This window comes from Castor canadensis, chromosome 11, assembly GCF_047511655.1.
Source record: "Castor canadensis chromosome 11, mCasCan1.hap1v2, whole genome shotgun sequence".
Lineage (NCBI taxonomy): Eukaryota > Metazoa > Chordata > Mammalia > Rodentia > Castoridae > Castor > Castor canadensis.
This window is the reverse complement of record NC_133396.1, coordinates 78077803-78103489: the sequence shown is the minus strand read 5'-3', so window position 1 is coordinate 78103489 and position 25687 is coordinate 78077803. Positions and strand designations below refer to the sequence as shown.

At 36.6% G+C, this 25687-nt stretch overlaps 1 protein-coding gene across 5 annotated transcripts in view; it reads left to right on the top strand.

The window, feature by feature from the left end:
• The window catches only part of Hmcn1 (hemicentin 1), a 441079-nt gene that overhangs the window by 114874 nt on the left and 300518 nt on the right, over positions 1 to 25687 (top strand). For all 5 annotated transcript variants that reach the window (XM_074047247.1, XM_074047248.1, XM_074047249.1 and 2 more), the window contains exons 3-4: positions 14863 to 15021; positions 16004 to 16126. In XM_074047247.1, coding sequence (XP_073903348.1) covers positions 14863 to 15021; positions 16004 to 16126 — 282 coding nt within the window. The remainder of the gene's footprint in view (positions 1 to 14862; positions 15022 to 16003; positions 16127 to 25687) is intronic.

Here is a 25687-nt window from a genome sequence, read left to right as displayed (position 1 = left end):
ATATAACATTCACCCTCCTATATCCTTTATTTAACTAGCTGTTGGATAAATTAATGCCACTTAAGGTGACTTCTTTTAAAAAATGTACTGTAACAATAAAACTATGTCAATACAGTTTAAACTTTACTTGATGGAACAAAGATATCTTTAAAACCCAATCATTGGTTTTCATTATATTACAGATTCAGAAAAGCAAAGAAATGGAGATTTCTAGCTGGTAGAATGGTAACAAGGGATTTATTGAATTCAGTCTTTGTTTTCTCTCTGTGAGAATACAGATGGACTATATTCTTGCAAATCTGACCAGACTGAAAATAGCTACATTCTGAATAAGACCTGGCACTGCACTTCCTGATTTCCTGCCTCTCCCTGTCTTGTTCTGAAGGCTCTTCAAGGAGTGCCCTTCTCCTCCTTGTTCCATTTGTCCCCAGGGTGAAGGATGCTGATTTGACTCTTACTCCACTAACTGTGTCTTCTCAGACTCCTCCATACCACCCGCCATTGTTCAATTGATAAAGACAATTTATAAGAACATATAATTTTTCCTTTATTCATGAAAATAATCTTTCTTCCCTGGATTTGAAGCCAATGTCTCTTTCTCTGGAGATTTCCTCTGGATAGACTGCACTTTATTACTATTTTTGTTGTTATTTTGTTTTGTTTTTGCATTGTCACAAGACCCAACAGGGGATTAACTAGTCCCTCCAATGGGAGAGAAATCAAATATTTATTTTTTTCCCTTTGTTCAACATTGCATGGTGTTAGGAACAGTGGGATACCATTGAAGTGTTCTTACTTTCAAAGTTTTTAGTGAATTATTCTTTCTTAAATTAATAGCAAAAAATTTCATTAAATAAGTGTCGAATGTAAAAAAAGCCCTCTAGGCCACACCTACACTTTAGCACCTATTATAAAGGATAGATGCTATTTTCATTGTTTATTAGAGAATCCTTAATTATTTCATAAATGAACATGGAAAATAATACATATTCCACAAAATTTTAGTATGAGATGATGAATTTTCTCTTGTATATAATTTCCTGACCCTTCTTCAGTTCCTCTTCTACCATTTTTAGTGACTCCCCTAAATCAATGATAGCTACAGTAGCAAGGATTGCTGTGCTATTAAAACTTACTTGGATTTTTATAAAAGAAAACATCTAAAAATATTTTTTTCATGTTTATATTAGTTTTGAAAACCAGTAAAATGAAGTCAGTTTGAAGTACATTAAATACTTGCCCATTAACATATCTGATTCAACCATTTTTCTCATAGAGATTGGAGCTGAGAAAAAGTAATCTGAAAATTTCCAAGGCAAACTTTCGAACCCCCATCCTTAAATCATTAAATGTACTGCATCAATTTCATTTTCTTTTGTCCTTTTTTATTTGGAATACAGAGAAGTAACTTGAAAGGCAAATGAATTTTCTCTGTGGGGGAAGAAGGAAAAGACAAATGACAACAAATGATATTCAGATCACCCAGCTTTGGGAATTAACATGCTTGTAAATGTGCAAGGCGAAGTCCTGCCTTGGTCACATTCTTTATAAGAAACTGCAAAGCTTGTTGAGTTTTAGAAAATGGAATTGGCACTGATATGCTTTCAAGCATTTTATCCAAATGTTTTAAAGAACAAAAAGGACGTTAGTCAAACACTTGGAATGTAAAAAAATCATAAAAACAAAAATAACCAAGATACATCTATACTAATGGAATTGCAGTTACAATTTTAATATAGATAGTGAATCCCCAAACTGAAACCCTCCCCACATAATTTAAATTTCTTTTGTAAAGTCTTTTAATAAAATAGACTTTAAAAAAGAACAGGTAACAGCCAGCACTGATATATGTGGAACAGTATGGTCACAGCAACAGGATAGAATTATAAAGAAGACAAGGATGGAGTCCAATTATTGTTACTTTAACAGAAGCAGAAGAATAAATGTGAAAGGCTTAAGGTGCAGCAGGCTGACATTAGGAGGGGATGTTTTGCTGTAGGAGAGGAGCCAATACTGGAGGTCACAGCCAAACACTGTGGCCAAATAGGAAAATATAGCTAAGAAGAGAAGGCCTCGATAATACCAATTGGGTACACTTTATGTAATGTCTAATATTCCAAATCATGCGACCTGTAAAAATGTGTTTTTTTATTTCTAGATTTATAGAGAATTCTTCCATATGAGTGAGAATGGAAGTGATTTGTCACTGAGAATTGAGACACCAAATAAAAAAGAAAATAAAACTTGGTTTATCTATATAAGCATAGATATAGATGTAATGTAGAGCTATAAAGGATTTGATTTCCATGTTTGGTATTGGACATGATTCAACTTTAAAAAGTAGGTTTTATTACAATTTAGATTTTTCTTAGTATATATTTCACTTATAAGTTTCATATTATTGATTATATATGAAATTTGTAAACATATTTATATAACACATGTTTATAAAATATGTAGTGTAAAGAAAGAATGGCCTATATTCAACTAGTTAATTTAGGGAAGAAAGTATGATAAGGAGTCTAACTCATAATACATGTGAACACCCCGACAGCAGTGTAAAGGCATCTGGCCCAAAGAATAGGCATAATGAAATCAATCAAATAGAAACTCATTCTAAAGTGTACTGATCATTTTAAGTAACTTTTGGCCAGTATGGATCTTCTACATTAATGATATGTACTAGAGCTTTAAGATTAGCTGCAAATCAGGTTAATGTTGTAAGGAGTGCTCATATTCCAAAAGTTTGACAACTCCTGTTTTAAGTGATATTAAATAAAACAACAATTCCATAATTAAGAAATGGGCATAACAAATGTTATATGTTACTACTGCTACTACCACTACTACTGTGGGGTTTGAACTTAGGGCTTCACACTTGCAAAGCAGGTGTTCTAGCACTTGAGCCATACCTGTAGCCCTACAAAGTTTTTTTTTTATTTTTTAAGGGAAATAATCTCTAAATATTTATGGCATAAATTATCAACACTGCGGGACATATGCCTGGTGGAAAGTTTTCTAAGTGTTTTAAAGTCGTTTTCTCAATTCAAAACCATGGGAATATTCTCATTTCTTTTCACCAATGCAGAAAGTCAGGTGTTGAGATATTAGGTAACATGTCTTACTCAGGCCACAGAATTGGCAAATTGCAAGGCTTGTCCCAAAACAAGACAGAGGGGTTTAGTGCCAAGGCCAGTTTCTGTTACTGTTCTGCTACTTTACTTCTAAATAGTGCTCTAGGTAACCTTATTAATCTAATGAAATTAAAATGTTTATTTATGTAATTTCTTTTTGTATTTTACTTCAAAGCAGGTAAGCAAATAATTAAAGGCAGATGTGGGCCTAGGGTAGGTCTTATCCTCAGCAAAGTGAATTTATTTTGTAAACATTTTTACCTCTACTCCTATCTCCCAATCACTCTGTATAACTGGTTCACCTAAAATTCCTGAGAAGCAAATGACAAAATTAATTGTGAATTGAAAATTATCCCCTTTTCTTAGCATGCATTCTTTCTAATTAGTGTTGGCAGGCTTAGTTAAGAGTTAACATCACAGCTGGGCTCTGGTGGCTGGAATCCTTGCTACTTGGAGGCTGAGATCAGGAGGGTCTCCATTCAAGACTATCTTGGGCAAATAGTTCCTGAGACCCCCATTGCCAAAATAGCCAGAGAAAAATGGGCTAGTGGTTTGGCTCAAGCAGTAGAGCAGTAGCGTAGAAGCTCTGTGTTCAAACCCCAGTCCTACCAAAATAAATAAATAAATAAATAAAAGTGACTTCACATGCACCTTGGAGAGACACTCTGCGCTTTAAAGGATTGAAAGGCAATGAATATATGCTGGTATATTTTGAGGTAGTGTTTTGATTGTTTTTATTGCTAGGCTTGAAACTTCCTTTACAGCTAGCTTGCTGCTACAGTTTTCCACCAAGAGTGTTTGTTAGAGTAAAAGTTCCCTGAGGGACAAACAGTCATACATCCTCAAAGGTGGGAACAGAGGCTGAAATAAAAGAGCTGAAGACACAAGTGCCCATGTTTGACTCTTTTCTAACTACCCATCCTGGTGGCCTGTTTAAAAACAAATAGCTGGTTGATTTATTAATGATCTTTAGTGTGAACTTCAAAGGACAGAATATTGAAGAGTATATAGAAGCCTACAGAGGGGTGGGTGGTGGATTTGAATGGGAAATTTCTTGATTTTTCTTTTCAAAGGGTGCCTGTATGGGATACTTCTTAAGGTTACAGGACTTATTGCAAAGCAAATATTGCAGCTTCCCATGAAAAAATAGCACTTGTTGACCAGTGATACCTGAGTTTACCCCTTACATGGTACTTACTCAGACAAGGGATTGCTCTGTTTCTTTTAATAGGTGCAGAATCTGATCCTGTCTATTTTAGGTGATGGTACAAAGGGGTGGGGGTCAAAACATTTCCTTGGAAGAATGTTTCTTAATCTAAAGCTAGGATTCCTAGACAAAACTATAGATGTAGCTTTCACTAGAAAAGATAGAAAAACAAATTGAAGACTTTTTCTCTATCCAAACTTATCAGAAGCAATCAGTTCTTTAGATGCTACTTTTTCCCCCTTAGGTCTTAAAAAAATTTCAAGAATTGTGGAGTCTTGGTATTGGAAATGACTTTGAATATCATTCCTGAATATCATCTGACAGCTACCCTGTCAGATGTTTGAAAACCTTCCAGAGAGCTATCAGCTCCCCAGACGTGAATAATACCAGGTAGACACTTGAGCCCTGGCCTTTGCCAAGACGATACCTGGGAACTTCCAGGAGCAATGTCTGGGGGTCTCTGCTGCTGCTGGAGGCCTATATCTGCTGTCTTTGGCAGGCAAATCTCATTTTCAAATAGTGGTCTAGTCATCAGCTATGTACCCCAGGTTTCCTCTGGTAAATTTTTAAACCAAGGCTCTATCTCTCTAAGTACATGTTGAGTTTTAATAAATCTTCATTTGTCTACTCTGCCATGTGTGTTAGTCTCCTTCCTTTAAGTGATTTATTTCTTATCTCATCAATTTTATTTAATAACAACTACTAGCTCTAAAAATGCCATAGACTTTATCTGTCTCAAACTTCCTCATGTGATGTTTTCATAAATTATAATACCTTTACTACTAAAAATGCTTTGTATTCATATACTTTTTCCCAAGGCATAAAATAACAGAAACAATATGAATATATTTTTGTCACATTAGGCAAAAAGAATCACAATATTATGTGCATGAGTTAGTCCACAACAGGATAACAGCAAATGAGTGTTGGAGCAGAAGGAAGAGAGAGATTTTAGTGGGCAGGTACCAGTAGCACAGAGGAAAGGTGGAGAAGGATCAGAGTAGATGGAGGACTGGGAGAAAGAAGGCTTGCCCAGAGCAAGTGTAGGCAGGGTGGATGCCCAGTCTTTGGTTATGGTGACTGGCTGCAGGGTTCTCCATATCTCTTCTCCTAGCTTCCTTCTTGTTCTTGTTCTCTGAGCAAACAGAGACATCTGTTAGGAGAGACCAGGAGTCCATCCCATCTAGGGCAATAGCAGCATCTTAGTTTGATGGGAAAAAGGGGTATTAAGAAATTGTTCAAAATCCCTTAAAGAGAAGAGGAAGGAATTCTCTAAGAATGAGAGAAGAAACGGGAGGATTACCAAACATGGTATCATTTTCTGATTTCCATTTTGCCATTAGGTGACTCTCTATACTTCCATATGTCTCCTGATAAATAGAAGCTATGAAATAAATAGAAGCACTTGTGTTATGTTTGGTTGCCTCCATTGTATTCCCCTCTTCAAAGTACTGCTGCCTATTATAATTCATGTGAATTATGAAGCTTTTGAACTTTTAAAAGTATTAAAGTACACAATTGTCCGATTTACTACTTAAGATATTGAGTACCTGATACATAATATATTCTTTAAGAATATTTGAAATGAAGTAAACTGAACCTCTTCTGGGGACCCGACAGTGGTCTACCTCTCATAAAAGGTAGAACGTTCCAACAACTTGCTGAAGACTTAAACTCTTTTGACTGACAGGTGATTACCTGAAAACCAGAAAATTGTTGTCATTGTTACCTTTAATGTCCCTGGAGTAGAGGTCAGCAGTTTGTTGAGTTTAATTTGGAGTTTCCCTTCTTTAAGCTTATTTGATCATGGTATGGCAAAAGTCAGTGTGGTGCAGTGCTGGGGATATAGCTTTTTTTTAATTTTGATTTTGGAGATTTGAGGTTTGCATTTTACAATATTCTCAAAGTCTCTCATGGCATCCTTGCCATATATTCTACAAGTGATGAAGGCCAGCACATGTCACTGATGAACTCTGCATTGTTTAGATTTATTTTGTACTTGCTTTGGACACAACTTTAAATTAGATTCAATGTAACTTAATGGTTTCCACATGTATATTATATTTTTTTGGTTTAAATCCTCAACTGTGTTTTAAGAAAGACAACTGCTGGTTATAAAATTTTATTCAACTTGCAAATTCAGCTTGACGTTCAGCTGAATTTGTAAAGAACAAATTACACAAATAAGGCATTTCCAGAATGGATATTCCATATGAAACTAGGCTAAAAATTCGGTAACATATACTCACAATAAAATAGAAATTAGTATTGTAATGCCCTTAAAAGTTCTCTTGGAATTGAGAATGAGCATACTAAAAAGTTTCATATTTCGATTATTTAGTATTAGGTGTACATGGAGATAGCTGGTATAGAGTAGTTCAATGAAAATGGGAAACAAGAAGAATTGAAGTGGGTAGACTACAAGAGAAACGAGGTGTGGGCTGTGTCTGCTCTAAGGCTGACGTTCCTGATTCCCTGATCGTGCATGTGGTGGACACCTTCCCATTCAGGGTCAAGCAGGGACCTCATTTTTCTCTACTTCCTCAGAGTTTACACGTTTAATTTATCTCATTGCAGCTACCACCCTGTCGTGTATTTAGAAAATGCAGCACAATAATCTGTGTTTATTACTCCCTTGACTGATAGGATTTCTGTTCATTCTTATCTAATCTTGTTTTCTAGGAATTCATTTTCAACATAATTATCACTGTAACTCTAAGGTTACAGTTAAAATTTTTTTATCCTAGGAACAAATTTCCTGTGAAAAGTTCACATGCTTCTGCTTTTTTTCAGTACATGTTTTCCTATTTGAAATGTCTTTAACAATTTAGTAAATTGTAGTTATCAGGAGAATTATAAAGATAGAATGCATATTAGAATACTGATTAAGAATATGTCTACTGATACTGACTAGTTGTATTTCAGCATTCAAACGAGCCCCACAAAGTTTACAAAATGTTCACAAAGTGGATTGATCCTAATACACATGTAGGGAATTTTTCTAGTTTAGTGGTGTGTGTGTGCGTGCGTGTGTATGGGGGGAGATGTTTCTGTCATTTGAGGAGATGTGTTTACATAACCATGTGTGTTTTCCCTTGTTAAATAATAAATCTGTGTACCAGCACACACACACACACACACACACACACACACTGACTACATACACATAAAGATATCAAAGATAGTTAATTTTGTATACTTCTCAGAATATGCTTGTATATACATACTTATGTACATGTATATTTCTCCTCTCTCTCTTTCTACACACACACACACACACACACACACACACACACACACACACACCCCCTATTTATTTTTTTCCCTGTGCCTGAAGAGCAACTTTGGAATTACATCAGTCGAAGTGGGATGGGGCTAAGCTTGAATAAAGTTCAAGCTGAATACAGCAAGTGTGCCTAGAGTGTGTTAAGATTGCTTTGCATAATCAAAACCACACTAAGATTCCACCTCACTCCTGTTAGAATAGCCATCATCAAGAACACTGCCAACATACACTGCTGGTGGGAATGTAAGCTTGTACAACCACTTTGGAAAGCAATATGGAGGCTTCTTAAAAAACTAAATATAGATCTGCCATATGATCCAGCAACACCACTCCTAGGAACATACCCAAAGGAGTGTGACACAGGTTACTCCAGAGGCACCTTGCACACCCATGTTTGTTGCAGCACTGTTCACAATAGCGGAGTTATGGAAACAGCCAAGATACCCCACTACTGATGAATGGATCAAGAAAATGTGGTATTTATACACAGTGGAGGTTTACTCAGCCACAAAGAAGAATGAAATTTTGTCATTTGCAAGTAAATGGATGGAACTGGAGGACATCATCTTAAGTGAAGTTAGCCAGGCTCAGAAGGCCAAAAATCACATGTTCTCCCTCATATGCAGATTATAGACCTAAAACAAATGCAGTAATATTATTGGACGTGGGTCACACACTAAGGGGAGAATGCACATGGAGGAGTAGGGAAAGGGAAGGAAACCTAAAACTTGAATGTGGTTGATGTGCTCACTGTGGAAGAGTGAATGTAGTAATTGTAAATTGGCTGAGGCTACAATGGGAAGGGGAGTAGGAAGTAGTGAAGAGGTCTGGTAGAGATGAACCAGTGTGGGTTGCAATACACCACTGCGTGGAAGTAATGCTAGGAATCTCTCTGTATAGTTATCTTTATCTCAAACTAGCAAAAAATGATGTCTTTCTTATTATCTCTTATGTTTTCTCTTCAACAAAACCAGAGAACAAGAGGGTAGAATGAGTTCTGCCTGGAAGCAGGGAGAGGAGGTTGGGCAGGGAGGGAGAGGTGGACCAAAAATGTAAGTAAATGTAAAAATGATAAAAGAAAAAAAGGAAAAAAAAATGACTGCCTTGCATAATGTTATTCTCCCACTTACTCACTGTTCACCAAGCAACAATAGAACATGTGTCTTCTTAGAGGAATCAGGATCCAGTGGAAGGAAGCATCAATTAGAATGTAACTCAGGGAATTCTACAGGACAAGAGGGAGCAGGGGTCCTCAAGAATGGGGATTTTCCCATGTCTTAGACAAGCGCCTTGCTTGGAGAATAAAAGCTGGTGACGACTCTCAGGAGTTTGTGTGAGTTCTCATGGGAGTCTGAGTTGAGTTCAATCTCTGCTTCTTCCTTTACGAGTTGTGTAGCCTTGGAAAGGATTTTCCTGATTTATTGCTTTATCAATAAAATGTACTAAAATGATACTTGCCTTATCAATTAATGTGAATTATAAATAACAGTGTATGTGACAAGTTCTACCTCAGTGTAGAGACCACTGGATTAATAGAGTGCCTTGTTACCAGTAAAAATGTTCGTTATGAGACTTTTCATGGATTCAGGTTCCTCATTGTAAATTCCTCTTTAGTAAATCTTTTATGGACTATATTTTATATTTTCCATTTGGTATTTAGGGCTTTTAGGGCTTTTAAAGGAGTACTTTAAATTTTTTTTTCTTTTGCAGAGCTGGGGAATTGAACCTGGGACCTTGTCATGTTAGGCAAGTTTTCTACGGCTGAGCCACATCCCCCGCCAGAACTACTTTATTTTTAAATTAAATACTAGGGGTTGGACTCAGGGCCTTGTGCGACCTCAGCAGGCACTCTATCACGTGAGCCATGCCCCAAGCCTTCTTGCTCTGGTTATTTTTTGAGATCGGCCTCACGCTATTCCAGTGCGGCCTGGACTGTGATACTCACTATTCACACTTTCCCCATAGCTGAGATGCGGGGCACATTCCTTCATGCCCAGCTTTCATCAGCTGAGATGGGCTGGCCTCAAACTGCAATCCTCCCAATCTCAGTCTCCTGAGCAGCTAGGATTACAGGTGTGAACCACTGTGCCCACCCAGCAAAGAACTGCAGTTTTAAATTTGGAACTAAAACTTAAAACTGTTTATTTTTACAGTTTCAGTCACATTTCTACTGCCCCCAATTTTAAAATCTTACCTGTGCATGAGATTCACACAAATCAACCTTCAGTCTCTCGATCTGTGAGGTTTGCTTATAAAAATGGGCAATTTTAGTAATATTCTCTAGTGTAGTCTTGTTCTGCTACACTAAGCTAAATTTGAAGATCTAAAGGTCAGTTTAAAGATTTGCATATGTAGATAACTGTAGATAAATTTATATATGTGTGCATACATATGTGCAAAACAGTGTTCATGGACTTTGTATTTCTTTGTATTTAAAGAAAGTCATAACTTACATCCTTAGCAAATTAAAGCAACTTGAATTTCTCCTGTAATAACTTCTGCCAAGAAGTTAATAAAAGACCTTGAGATCAAAGCAACCACTTTACATTAATATTCTAGAATGTAGCCTATATAACTAAATCCAATGTATTGTTCCAAATTAGTGCTGTCCAACAAAAATACAATGTGTGTCACATACATAATTTAAAAAATAGTTACATATAATTTTAATAGTCTACTTAACTCACTATATCCAAAATATTGTTGCTGCATTCTGTCATCACTATAAAAATTAGCCTGGCTTTAGTTTTTAATTTAAATTTCAATTAATTAAGGCTAAATAAAATTCACTCCCTCAGTTTTACTTAGCACATTTTAGTTGTTCAGTAGCCACATGAGGCTAGATAATAGTAGCTATAGTGTTTAGGGCAGAGTGAAAGCATTCCTTTTAGAGGCCATTTTAATAGTCACTTATGACTTAAAATTATTAGGAATCAAAGTCAAGTATCAGATATGGAGCTCTTATATGGTTATGACACTATATTTTAGTATCTTTTAGAAAAGAATGCTGATTTTTATTTTCAGGAACCTATGTCTACAATGAGGTACACAAATATTTTCACAAAGATGAATTAGTAGTTAATATTTACTTTTAATTTTTCAGTTAGATAAGCAGAAAGGTAATAATGACACTGTGCTATTTTGGGGAGAGAAGAGTTTTATTTTTTATTTTTTTGGTGGTACTGGGGGTTGAACTCAAGGCCTCACGCTTGCTAGGCAGGCATTCTACCACTTAAGCCACTCCACCAGCCCCGAGTTTTATTCTTGAAAACAATTTATAGTCAGCGTGATTACAGTATATAATCAATAAGATTACAATATAATCTGTGTTTGAAAATGTGAAATTTAGGGAAGAATGGTCATTGTAGTGTAAAGTATACACCAGTATCCATTACAGTAAAAACTTAAGCTACAAGCACATCCCAGTATGGGCTTCTGACATTTGCCTGTCAAAATGCTTCTTTTTTACTTCTTTCTTTAACTATTCTGGTTGCCTTGGGAATTTCCATTAATTTTTCCATGAAAGTCAAAGAGTTCATTGTGAAGAGTATAGTATAAGGAAAGCTCAGGAAATAAAAGGGAAATCTTTCATTTGTAATAATATTCCTAAATAACAATATTTGGGAAATTCTCAGTGGGGTTTGAGAGTTCATCACTTGCTTTCCCTTGACTATTAACCAGTATTATCTCTCATGTACACCAGGTCCACTTTTCTCAAAGGACTTTTTCTTAGGACAATAAGGTGCCTCTAATCCTTTAGAAAAATGTTGTTGACTATATTAATTTTATTAATGTGTGATTTAAGTAGCTCTCTTCAAATTTATAGGGTTTAAAATAGTTAAAGTCAGGGACCCCATTTTAGTACATGTTCCTATGTGTGTTGGATTCCCAGTAGGTGTCATTTCCAAGGATTCCCGTGGTATCTACTGTCTACTCTGGAGGAGTGGTTAGGGATGCCTAGAGACCTAGGCAGCCACAGCAACTCTTAGAGAAAACTTATACCCAAGCCAAATACCTCAGAGACTGTACTTCACTCAGTAAATAAACAAGATTTCTCATACTTCCTAAATGTATCTATAGAGATCTGATGTTTGGTCCATAGATGGAAGACTTCTGTTTCCTTGGTACTAGATAACAATTGCTAATAGACAGTCTCTCCATAGAATTATACTGCATGGAGCTGTATTGTGTACAAATTCAACAAATGCCATATAATGGATGATTTATATTGTGGTTCACACAAAGGCAAGCACAGTTCAGGAATGCTTTTGCTTAAACTTCTGAATATGCAATAGAAATCTAATTTTTTTGAGCAGCCCAGAATATTCATTATAGATAGGAAAACTGGCTACAAGTAAAAATTATTCTTATCCCACACACCAAAATTACTAACATGCGTTGTGGCTATTTCCCACTTTCCTGTCTACAAACAGTCATTCAGAGGCATTTGTTGTACATGATAACCACCCAAATAACGGTTATATAAAGGTAAGTACATTAAGTACCAGTAAATTGTAAAGCATTTTAGAGTACTAAAGAGTGAGTAGGTACATCTGACTGGGGGCAAGATCAAGTTTTAAAAAGGGGAAGGCTTGTTATCTCAACCTTGGGAAGAAAAGAGCTCAATTCAGCAAATATTTACTCAGTGATTACTTCATGGTTGCAAGGTGTTGTGAACTGAGAACTTGGAGACTCAGGGAAGCTCTGTTCCTGCCATCAGAGAACTTCTACAATAATTGGGGAATTTAGACATGCATCTTTCGGTGAGGAGTGTTTGATGAAGTAACAGAAAGATTACTTGAATGAAAGTACTGAAGACATTAAGGAGTGAAGCAACAGCAATATTCAAAGAATAGAAGTAGTCTCCCCTTAAAGTAGGCCATCAATGGAGAAAGGAGCCAACAGGATGTAGAAAGCTAGAACAGAATTTGATCCAATACATGTACTCAGTATAAAATTTTAAGAAGAAATGTGACATATATCATATTCTTAGATATATATCTTTATGCAGAAAAATTAAAAGTTAGTGGCAGGAAGAACAGAAAGTTAGGCTGTACATGCAATGAAATCAGTATCGATGGGGGAGGGGATAAAGGAGAATGGTGGAGGGGGTGAGTCAACTATGATAATTGTAAGAACTTTTGTAAATGTCACAGTGTACCTCACATACAATAGTATGATAATAAAAAATGGTGACAAGAAGAGCAAATGATAGGAAGTAAAAAGAAAAGGGACAGATTCATGGTGGAAACTGAATGAATAGTATTTGACCACTGAGAAGAAGGTAGAGAAAGGAGTCAAAGATAACTTAGGTTTTGAACCCACTTAGGCAGATAGTACTACTGACAAACATAGGGAAGATGTGGTTTGGAGAAAAAGATAGTAAAGTTCATTTTAGACTCACTGAACTGGGGAGACCCATAGAACATCTAGATGTAAATATCTAACAAAAACTTAAAAATGAAAAATTAGAACTTGAGAGGTAAGTATAGTCTTGTATACAAGTATACAAGTAAACAAGTTTTTGAGAGCAGTGCTGTGTGTTAAACTAAATGACTTGAAAATGCATGTAAGTGACAGAAGGTGGGATATAAGTCCTGCAAATAAAGAAAGGACTTTTAATTTGTTAAAATTTCTAGTATTCAATGACTAATATCTTTACCAAAGTAGAGAACAGGTCACTATAGCCTCAGCCTCCGATGATTAAGAGTGGCTCATTTTGGTGGTAATTCGTAACAGTTGTTAACTTGTTTAACAAGGTACCCATAGGCTGTAATACTCACTTAGGATCCAGTGCAAGAAATAGCTCCAGTTCATCCAGGCTACAGTGCACACAATTCTAAAGCCAGGTTTTTATGACCCTGATTAGAACTATGATGCTCAAGTTATCTGTATCAGAATCTGTGACTGTTTGGAGCTTGGAGAAAACTTGATAGGAGAATCACAGCATTTAATAAGATCTGAAGAGCTCTTACATGTTATTGGAGTCACAAAGCCCACATGATCACAAGCTGTCCTACTTTTTTTGTTTGTTTGTTTTTTGCTTATGGTAGACCATGAGCTCTTCAGAGACAAGGTGGTTTAGCTGATTCATTGTTGTATGTTAATAGTACAGGCCTTTAGTAGCTTTTAGATGCTCAAATCATGTTGGTCAAAAGTTTATATTTCCTTGCTCCTGTAGTTACTAACATCTGAGCTAGGGAAAGTGTGACAGAGGAAGAAAACTTGAAAGAGCATTAATACTCAACAACAGAGGATTGGTGGATTTAACTACTAATTAAGAACATTGATGACATGGAGACATGATTAATAAACAGGATTAATTCTAAGTTCAAGATACAATGTATAAAACTGTAAATACACTATGCTCAGACTTTCATATTACCAATCCACATAACTGTGAAGGAAATAAATGTGAGAAGAACTACTTTCAGGCTGGTGACTACTTTTGTTTAGGAAAACATGTTAAACCTTTTTAAGTAGAAAATGCAAAGCAGACTTTATAGGGTAATAGGAAAAAAGAAGAAGAGTAAGAGAGAAAACATTGACAGCCAGAGTGTATTCTATAAAAGGTATTCATGGAAAACTTCCCTGACAGGTAACATTTGAGCATTTGGGAGGTGTACCAGTATGCTTGTCTGCTGGTGAGAATGACTCAGTTAAGAATATGATGGGGCAGAAAGAGGGGACAGCCACAGGAGCCATGTCCTTGATGAGTGCACATGTGATCGGCAAGCTTTCGTGATAAGGGTGATGAGTGCAGTTACTGCACTGTTAGGGCAGGCACGTGGCTGCTATTGTAGGTAGCCTGATAGCCATCATGGGGAGAGCCTATGAATATTTTCTTCTGATTGCTTCTATTTCCTCAGTACAATAAACAGCAGGGTTATCAAATAGGAGTGAGAAGAGACGAGGAAAGAGGGAATGTATGAGATAGTTATGTATGAGAGCAGAATGAGTAGACATTTAAGTAAAAACTATATACCAACTTCTGTTACTTTGTGTGTTTTGTGTGAATTGAAAATTTATCTAGGAGTACAGATTTTTTCAGTTCTATGTCACTTTATATCTTTTCCATCCCTTCCTGGCTGAAATGATTGATTCACTGACAAACTGATGAAAGAATGAAGAGAATTTCGTTTAATTTTTCAAAGTGTTAAAGCAACTTGTTATGACTAAAATAACCATTTCTTTTTTGCTGATGAAGTCATTGCATTTTTCTTTCTGCTCAACAGGGTGGTGGAGATTGTCCAGAAATGAGTATTGGAGCTATAAAAATTGCCTTGGAAATATCTCTTCCTGGTTCTTTCATCTATGTTTTCACTGATGCACGGTCCAAGGATTACCGGCTCACCCATGAGGTGCTGCAGCTTATCCAACAGAAACAGTCTCAGGTGAGTAGGAATCAAGTCCAAAGCTTTTCATGAGAGGTTGCCTATCCTGTGACTATTCCATGTGTGATACATAATAATAATTGCATATATATACCAATATGTATCATCTAATTTAAACATAATAAATGTGAATGTAAGTTTTTTAATACAGAGAAGAAATTATTGGGGATTAATAAGCTTCTCATTACTATCTTATAACTGCAAAAACATAGGCCTAACAAAAAAGACCTATATTTCAAATGTTACCTCCCATGTGGAATCTTGCCTGAGTCAGTTACTTATCGTTAGCTATTGCTGGATAACAAATGGTTCTAATAGTAAATGGTTTAAAGCAATAAGTAATTTATTTCTCATAAGTTAGCAGAATTCTGTTACTGTATGCTAAACTTGCACACTTGTGAGTTTGGGTTTAGGTAGTCTAAATTGAGCTCTGGGCACATTGGCTTTGTCCCCCAGGGTGCTTAGTCTTGTTCTGTGATGAGTAAGTTAGCTCAGGCATGACCTTCTCATGGTCATGACAGAAGTGGTAGAGATCAGGTGGAAATGCACAAGGCCCTTTATGTTGAAGCACAGAACTTGTAGAATGTTCCTTATTTGCTTTATGCTTTTGGCCAAAGAAAGTCATATGGCCAAGCTTCGATACAAAAATGACAAAATAAATGCACCTCTTTAGCGAGAACTTCAAAATTCTTTGGTAAAGTGTACAGATACAAGGAGAGCTGAGTCATCGAAGACGTCTTATAATCCAGCCCAGTCATAGTTTCACTTTCACAGCTTTTAGCCGTGCTTCTGAAATGTAATATATTCCTGTGTGGGTTCCCTACTGAACAGAGTACACAGTTAGGAATTTTATGAACGTATGTACATATGTGTATATATGTATATTGCATTGCATAGTAATATGTTGACACATAATAGGTGCCCAATAAATGTATTGATTTCTGGAAGCCATTAAATTATGCTCCCTTTATAAAAATCACAGGTGGTGTTTGTGCTTACTGGAGACTGTGATGACAGGAACCATATTGGATATAAAGTTTATGAAGAAATTGCTTCTACAAGTTCTGGTCAAGTGTTCCATCTAGATAAAAAACAAGTTAACGAGGTCAGTGGATCTTTCTTATTACAGCTACTTTACCAAAATCAGTTAGGCCACCCTGCTGTGACAGGCTTGATTTCAAAACAATTTGAACTGACAGGTTTTACTCTTTGGCCACACATAGGTGAAAAGAACACTGAGCTAATGTAGAGAACCTGATTTATCTGATATTTATTTTTAGATTGCATTATATAATCAAATTACTGTAACAAATTACTGTAAGCACACATATATTTAACATTCATTTAGTCTGAATAAAATTTTTATTGTTTTTGTGGTTTAGTAAGACCAATTGGTGCTTCTGATGCACAACTTTTAGGTAACTGGAAAAATGAGACTTGACTGGTTATTGTAATAGACTATGAAAAGTGTAAATCATTGAGCAAGTTTCTAATGAGTTTTGTTTTCCAAGGCTAAAAGTAAACAATTATGACTAAGTTAACTAATTATCAAAAAATTTTGATAATAAAATCTATAACTCATTTGTAGTAAAATTTTGATATACTGTAAAAAAAAGTCTTTGCAAATAGGTATAATTGTCATAATTCCTTATTTTTTTTTATGATCTTGCCTTGGCCTCCTCATGGTAATAATATTTTATATACCTATTAATTATTTGGTTACCACTTAAGTTTTTGGGAACATACCAGAACAAAGATTTCAAGTAGGCATAATTCACATTCAAGTGATGTGGTCACTGTATCCCTACAAGGTCTATTATTTTCTTCATAGATTCATTTGTGTCTTAAATGAAATTGTTCAGTAGTTGTCTTATAACTAAAGAGTTCTTATTATATCATCATGAAACTCATAGAACATTGCAAACTTCTAGAGCAAGTGATTTATCAAAAATATTTCCTCTGCATGTTGAAATATATAAACCTAGAAGGTTACTTTAATCTAAAAGAAGTTTTCTTGGAAGAGACAGCTTTTTCTTTTGAGAAGGTTATGGCTTGAGTCCATATTCTGTCCACATTAGTGACTTAGAAATGCCTGGGCAGGGTCTAAGAACTGCAAGGGGATCCCTTAGTGGTTTGCATAAATGTTTGAGTGAGAATTTGGAAGCCTGGGAAGGGATTGGGAAAGAATGTAGGATTCTCAGGAACTGGACTTCTTGTCTCATTCCACATACTGCACTTGATGTTAATGAAGCAAAGCCTGCTGGTAAAAGTTGTTTTTAACATGAAATTCTGTAAGACCCTGGGGTGGAGGCCGTATAAGTGAGGAATAGCATCTTTTTCTTTGTATCAGTGAGTAAACCACCAGCTTAGGGTTTGAGGCTGTGGGTTGGAAGCAGCAGTTGTTGGTGTTCACTGGAGACAGATGGGGTACTGCGACCAGGAGAGGATGTCATGTCTAGTGGACGTGGTGCTTCACAGCACCAGCACCTAAGACTTTTGAAAACACAGGTTCTCAGACCTGTTTGTGTGCAGATACAACCTAGAGATACTGAAAAGAAGTTGGGTGAATTTGTGAGCAGAACCGTAGGACTTTTTTTTAGGAGCTAGGCCCCAGAGCCAGAAAAAAAAATGTGTATATGTCCTGTGACTCCATTTGTACACAAACACCAGGGGAAATCATGTTATGTAAAATTGAAAATGTTTTTGCCTTAAACAGAGAAAATAAGTATTATAGAGGTATACATTTTATTTATTAGACAAACCATGATGTATAATTTTATAGTCCTAAATTTTTTCACAATTCTGATGCTTACCAAATTTGCCAAAATTAATAAATCAGCAAATTTGAAGAATAATAATTTATAAAAATTGGTGTAAATTGCAGAAAATGCTATAGATGCAGGGAAGCCTGCTACTTTGTTTATAGTGTTTTTCTTCCAGATCATCAACTGATGTTCTGATCTTTAAATTTAACTATGGCAGAGTAGCAGTAGAGAAAAATCATTGCTAAAGTTTTCCATTTTTTCATAAAATTGAGTTTTATGCCGGCAGGGTCTTGATTTATCTGCCATTCATAGCAGCTCCATATCCCTTTCCCATTAGTGCAGGAAAGGATGTCTTACTTCTTTTGTACCAGTGAGACTCAAGGAGATTTAGGGGTGTCCAGGAGAAGTTGTCTTTGTGTAGATAGTTTCCTATACGGATATATGAATCCATGATCTGCTAGCAGCTTGATCCAAGTCTGAGAACAAAACAGGTAAAAAGGAGAGAAAGAACTAAGGAAATCCAATCTTCGGATTAAGTCAGCACTCTCATCCATCTTAATGCTGAGCCTCCAGAGCTAAAGAAATGATGTTTTTGCTCCAGTTAATTAGAATCGAACATTCAGTTACCTATAGATAAATGAATCCTGAATGATAATAATGATAACAATTTTGCATTTCTTTGTGACATGGGCTCTGTGAACCTCAGTTTCCTTTTTTTTTGTGAAATGAAGATAATAGAATTTGCATTTTGGAAAGTGATTATAAGATTAAATGAGATAATGCATATAAAATGTTCCACACAAGGTCTGATACTGGTATGTGCTCAATAAATGCTAACTGATACCAGTTATTGTAAAAATTACTAGTTTGTTTTTAAAGAAGGGAAATTGTGCCACTGTGTTAGCTAAATATTGTATGAGTTGTTGTTGCTGGGAAATAAATCCTAGTGGGAGAATTCAGGGTGAATAGGCAATTTTCTTTTTCCTGTTTGTGAGGAAAGGTACTGTGAAAAGATAATGTGGAAGATTTGTTAATAGGAAGTGTTGTGACCATGTTAAAACTGAGTTTACAAAATTTCTGGTATGGAATTTAGTCATTTTTCTCTTCTCATTGTTCTAAATTCTTTTCATTATATGAACACTACAAATTGTAAGGAAAATAGATGCTCCAATGATATCTACACACTTAACAGACACACATTAAGGCCTTGCACTTTATTCAAGAGAAAATTTTTATATCATTTTTCTAAAGGAAACTGTATTTTGTTACTCTCTTAACCTAGTTCATCAGTTTCCTATTAATAACTCTCTTAAGCTAACTTGAAGTTTTTTGTTTTCTGTTTTTTTTAAACAATGTTTTAGTAGAAGATCTAGGTATCTTCTTTATTTAACATAAAAGGAAAATCAATGTGAAGAAATTATTTGGCTAAGCATTGGTGGTCTATAAATTGCTATAGGGTATTACATTTTGGAAACAGAAATTAAAACATATTCCAAGGATATACTTAGTTCCCCATTGAAGTCGAACAAGAACTAAACCATTACCGTACCACTCCTCCATTTATTCGTAAATGAGTACCATCAGTTGACTGATGAATACTTCCTTTAGAATAAGAATAAGTCCAAATTTGAAATTTGAAAGTTAGAGATACCAAATCCTATGCTAAAGGAGCTGGCATGAAAAGATCCATTGTTAATTAGATTATTAATTTTTCCTAAACATCCCCATCTTTTCTTCCCATCTCCCCTAACTCATGTCCTCAAAATAACTTCTCACTGGACATCCCAACATGGTGGATTGATCCAATAGATGTTATTTTCTTATAGAGGAAGTATATCAATAATCATTCCAGCAGAAGACAAATGATTAACGCAAAGGGGGCAAAATAGCATTTAGTGAATGAGGGTTTACCATAGTTTGGGCAGGATTAATCTAGTAACAATGGATCCACCTATATTGCCCCTAAACCTGAAGGGGAGGAAGAGGGAGCTCACATTAGCCCCTACGCTGAGGACTCATCAAGAACTGTGGCCTTGGATAGGCAAACTGAAGTCCTGTGAGGATGGAGGTGGGGAAATTATCACCCAACCCTTCCCATTTGCTGGTGCCTTCCATTTCTCCTAGTCTAACTGGGAACCAGACAACCAGGGCGTTCTGTTGAGGCAGTTCATAAAATCAGAATCTGAAGGCACAGAACGAAATGGAAAAGGATGGACATCAGATCTTGAGAGGCAAACAACAACAACAATAACAACAACAACAAAAATGTATCCCCAAAAATATTGTGTTGTAGTTAAGACCATGGCACATCTTAGCCATAAGACCTTAGACAAGTTACATAACTTTCTGTTTCAGTTTCTTTGTGTGTAAAATGGGAAAATGATTATACCTACTTCACAAGATTGTTGGTTTAGGACACATTAAATATCAGCTGCTCTTATTTTTATTTAGTGAAATATTCCAGTCATAATATTCTAGCAATGTTCCTTCTACAGTGATTCCTATAGTAAAGAAATAATATTCCATGTCCATTTGTGATGGGATGGCCAAAGGCAGAATGCTGTAATAGGAAACTCTGGAGCTTAAGAATTATGAAGACCTGGGTTTGAATCGTCACTGGAGAAGTGTGTGGGGGTGAGGAGAATCTCCAGGAAATAGGGGGTTTCTCCACTGAACTCCTCAACTACCTCTGGACATACAGGCTCTGGAAATCCATGATGAAAAGAGTTTTGAAACATTTCACAAAAGGAAAATCACGGGGTAGACGGCCAGCAAAGATTTATTTAGCAAAGCAGAACAAAGTAGGGAGAAATAGAAAGGGAAAAAGTTTCACCTCATAACATGCAGAGCTCTGACATGTAGAGGTGGGAGTGAAGAGGCTCAAAAGGCCAGGAATATTTGTACTCTCTGATCTGGGGATTCCAGTTTGAGCATATACTTGGATATGTGGTCACTTAGTGACCTTGAATTATTTTGCTAAGTTCCTCTTTGATGTTATTATCCAAACATGTGGAAATAGGTCTAGAGTAGCTTTTTAATCAAAGGATCTTGGGACATGGGTGTCTGATTCTTGTGACTGTGAGCCTTCCATTCTGGTCAAAGAATTACCTCCTATTCTTGATCCCAACTACTCAAGTAAGGGAGTTGTATCTCATTTAACATCTGAAGAAAGGAATGATGGAAGGAATACATACATTCACACATTCTTGAATGGTTGGTTCATTTCCTTGCTGCTCTAGTGATACTCAGCCTTAGTTCCTGGTTCTGTGTTAGTTACTTATTCTTGCTTCTTAAATAATATTTTTTAGTGTTTTATGATTTTCATGTCACCTATCCTCTCTATCCTACCTAGGAATGACCTCTCTGCCAAATCTAGTTTAACAACTTCATGAAATGACTTTATATAACTTTTCTGAGACTGTGTTCTTTTGTGTGAACATAAGCATATTAATTACTAGTGTGAAGATACAGAAAAGGAGAAACATAGATATTCAACTGAATATAGAGTCCCAGGAAAATGGTAACCACTCAGTCTGGAAGTCCTTAAAGGCAGGAATTTCTTTATTTTTTTGGTCAGAAAAATATTATTTTATTTTATTTTTTTCATTTTTCTTTTATTATTCATATGTGCATACAAGGCTTGGTTCATTTCTCCCCTCTGCCCCCACCCCCTCCCTTACCACCCACTTTGTCCCCCTCCCTCTCCCCCTCCTCAATACCCAGCAGAAACTATTTAGCCCTTATTTCTAATTTTGTTGTAGAGAGAGTATAAGCAATAATAGGAAGGAACAAGGGTTTTTGCTGGTTGAGATAAGGATAGCTATACAGGGCATTGACTCACATTGATTTCCTGTGCGTGGGTGTTACCTTCTAGGTTAATTCTTTTTGATCTAACCTTTTCTCTAGTTCCTGGTCCCCTTTTCCTATTGGCCTCAGTTGCTTTTAAGGTATCTGCTTTAGTTTCTCTGCATTAAGGGCAACAAATGCTAGCTAGTTTTTTAGGTGTCTTACCTATCCTCACCCCTCCCTTGTGTGCTAAAGCTTTTATCATGTGCTCAAAGTCCAATCCCCTTGTTGTGTTTGCCCTTGATCTAATGTCCACATATGAGGGAGAACATACAATTTTTGGTCTTTTGGGCCAGGCTAACCTCGCTCAGAATGATGTTCTCCAATTCCATCCATTTACCAGCGAATGATAACATTTCGTTCTTCTTCATGGCTGCATAGAATTCCATTGTGTATAGATACTACATTTTCTTAATCCATTCGTCAGTGCTGGGGCATCTTGGCTGTTTCCATAACTTGGCTATTGTGAATAGTGCCGCAATAAACATGGATGTGCAGGTGCCTCTGGAGTAACCTGTGTCACAGTCTTTTGGGTATATCCCCAAGAGTGGTATTGCTGGATCAAATGGTAGATCCATGTCTAGCTTTTTAAGTAGCCTCCAAGTTTTTCTCCAGAGTGCTTGTACTAGAAAGACAGGAATTTCTATAAGCATCTATAGTTTTGCTTTGATTCTAGGAATTGGCACTGCCCTTATTCTACAGAGTGCTGAGAAGGAGAGATTCCTAAACTTTCACAGTTATCTTGTGTTTGTCATTTTCTTTAGTTTTCATGTCACAATTAGCAACAAAACTGTTCAAAGGTAAAGAATTTAACTGCTTATTTAGTAATAATAACGATGATGTGGTAATGACAGTAGTCAGATAGCCCTCATAGAGTGCGTCTTACATTCTATGAAGTCTACTGGACATATTCTTTAATCCTTCCAATAACCTTGGAGGAAGGTAGTCTGGGAAGCCCTGGATGGGGTGTGTGTGTGTAAATTCCTTTCCTCTGCAGGCCCCTCTGGAGTCAATGTGAATAGCTGCAGCTTTTGGAGGAGAGGGACTGGGGCAGAGGCTCTGGACACCCTGCCTGCAGGCGAAATGAAGTGATGTGGGCTTGGGCAGCATCATGGAGTCAGAGTGAACAGGTCTGTGGGGTTCCTCTGGAGGAAGACAGAACAGATAGCCTCTCTTCTAACTGTAACAGGAAAATAGACTTGCAGATAAGAAAACAAATTTGTGTTTTTTTTTTTTTCACTGACAAATTTTCAATGGGAAGGGGAAAATTGAACTCACTAGGTATTTTCAGAGGAAGTGACTTAAAACCCAGGAAACTGATGTAACGAACTTGGAAACTAACAACCTGGCAACAAAAAGTCTCATAGGTTAGAGATTGTTGGATTTAATTCTCTTGCTAGCTTTTTACTCATTTTCCCTGGTATCAGAAGAAGTGTAAACTTTGGTGTAGTGTGAATTTGGCACAGCCCCTTCCTGCTGTTTTGACCAGTGGCCACTTTTGAGTAGAATTTAGACGAAGAGGTCTCTCTATACATGGACTTAGTGATGAGAATTGTTCGGCATTTTGCACTATCAGTGATTAAAAAATGAGGTGTCTGCCATTTTAGTCTCTCTTTTTCCAAGTTTCACTCTAGACAGTTAAAAAACATAACCTTACTGCTGACCTTGAAAATAAGGAGAAACGGGTGTTTCCTCTGAAATTTGAAATTCATCAGAGGCAATTATAACACTCTAGGAAGTGACAGGATATGTGTCTGGGAATGTGCGCTGGTAATGCTTGCATTGCAGTCACAGAGTTACCCCCTCACTCCTTGGAACCTGGGGGGTGCCTTGTCTGTCACTGCTGTTAAAATGAAGCCATGTGAACTTTATGTTTTCGTTTGTTTAGGTAAACCAAAAATTAAGTAATTTATTGCTTGAGAAATATCCATTGCCCATAGGTTTCTGAGCATATGAACCATTTTTCATAATCCCATGCAAAGTGTACATAGTACATAATACTCTTCACACGTGGTGGTCGGGGAATGGGAAGGGGAAGATGACTGTTTTCAAAAAAAATCCCAGTTAGTGTGAAACAGCAGCAAATGAGACCAGAAGGGGACAGTAAGTGGGGAAGACTTAGTTTAAAAGGAGAAGCCCTGCAAAATGACTGTCTTCTGTTTTGTGATATTGTGTGTTAGCTCTGGGAACTGTTTGAAGAACTGCAGCAATGCATTCTGCAAGGTGCAGGAGGGTCACAACAGAACTCACTATCTAGGAAGTATAAGTCCGAATATGAAATTTTCCCACAGTCCCTCAGAAAGATGATCATGAGATCTGGACCCTGGCATAAAATTCAGAAAATAGAATGGATACCACTCACTAAAGCGTCTTACTAAAACATGAAACAAATAAACAGAAAAAAGTGAGCGATCTATCTCCAAGGAGAAAAAAGCTTATATTCATGGCTGAGTATTTCTTAGAAAGAAAAAGAAAGGTCTATTAAGGGTAAAAGCTAACCAATAATTGCCTGCTTTCAAAAGCACCAAAACAAATGGGAAAAGGAAGTCCTGTTATTTAGCTGATGCTATTTTGATTAGAAGTTAAAATGAAATGTCATGTTGAACTACAAGATGTCAGCTAACGGAATCAGTCAAGTACTTGCGTAGACCCTTCTGGGTTACAAGAGCCCTAACCTACCAACGAGTTATTTGGTAACTGTAGTGTTGGAGCAAGTAATACAAAATCCACACTAGCTTAAAAGAGATTAGCCATTTTCCTCATTTAGAGGGTTTGATCTTAATTTTTACTGGAGTGTGATGGAAAATAAAGATTGGAATCCAGACACAAATATCTCACATACTTGACTTTTTTTTTTGATTGATTTTTAAAACTGAAACAACTAGTTATCCAATGAAATCACTGCCCATGAGCTCTTGAAGAGTCAACCCACTGGGAACTGCAAACGAACACAGATTAGACTGAAGAATGTCAGCAGTGTTGAGACAAATAATTTAATGAGCCATTTCTGTGCAGCCTCAACATTTTGGACATTTCCTTTCATATTTTATGTGTTGATTTTAAAGACTCCTTTCAAACTTGTAGTTAGAGAAAGTACATGTCTAAGGATTTCTCTCCTCTTTCTGTGTACACCCACCCCCACATGTATCAGCGTGTACCTGATCTTATAGGAGTTGATAAAATAATAAGAGAACTATCACATTTAAGAGGTTATATACTTGACATTTTGAAAATACTGTATTTTTATTTTCTGAAGGTTTCAAATCATTAAGAAAGCAATTATGTTTCTCACATGAAAAAATGCTCACCAGCTCTAGCAATAAAGGAAATGCAAATTAAAACCACGCTAAGATTCCACCTCACCCCTGTTAGAATAGCCATCATCAGCAACACCACCAACAACAGGTGTTGGCGAGGATGTGGGGAAAAAGGAACCCTCTTACACTGTTGGTGGGAATGTAGACTAGTACAACCACTCTGGAAAAAAATTTGGAGGCCACTTAAAAAGCTGGACATCGATCTACCATTTGATCCAGCAATACCACTCTTGGGGATATACCCAAAAGACTGTTACTCCAGAGACACCTGCACACCCATGTTTATTGCGGCACTATTCACAATAGCCAAGTTATGGAAACAGCCAAGATGCCCCAGCACTGACGAATGGATTAAGAAAATGTGGTATCTATACACAATGGAATTTTATGCAGCCATGAAGAAGAACGAAATGTTATCATTCGCTGGTAAATGGATGGAATTGGAGAACATCATTCTGAGCGAGGTTAGCCTGGCCCAAAAGACCAAAAATTGTATGTTCTCCCTCATATGTGGACATTAGATCAAGGGCAAACACAACAAGGGGATTGGACTATGAGCACATGATAAAAGCGAGAGCACACAAGGGAGGGGTGAGGATAGGTAAGACACCTAAAAAACTAGCTAGCATTTGTTGCCCTTAACGCAGAGAAACTAAAGCAGATACCTTAAAGCAACTGAGGCCAATAGGAAAAGGGGAACAGGTACTAGAGAAAAGGTTAGATCAAAAAGAATTAACC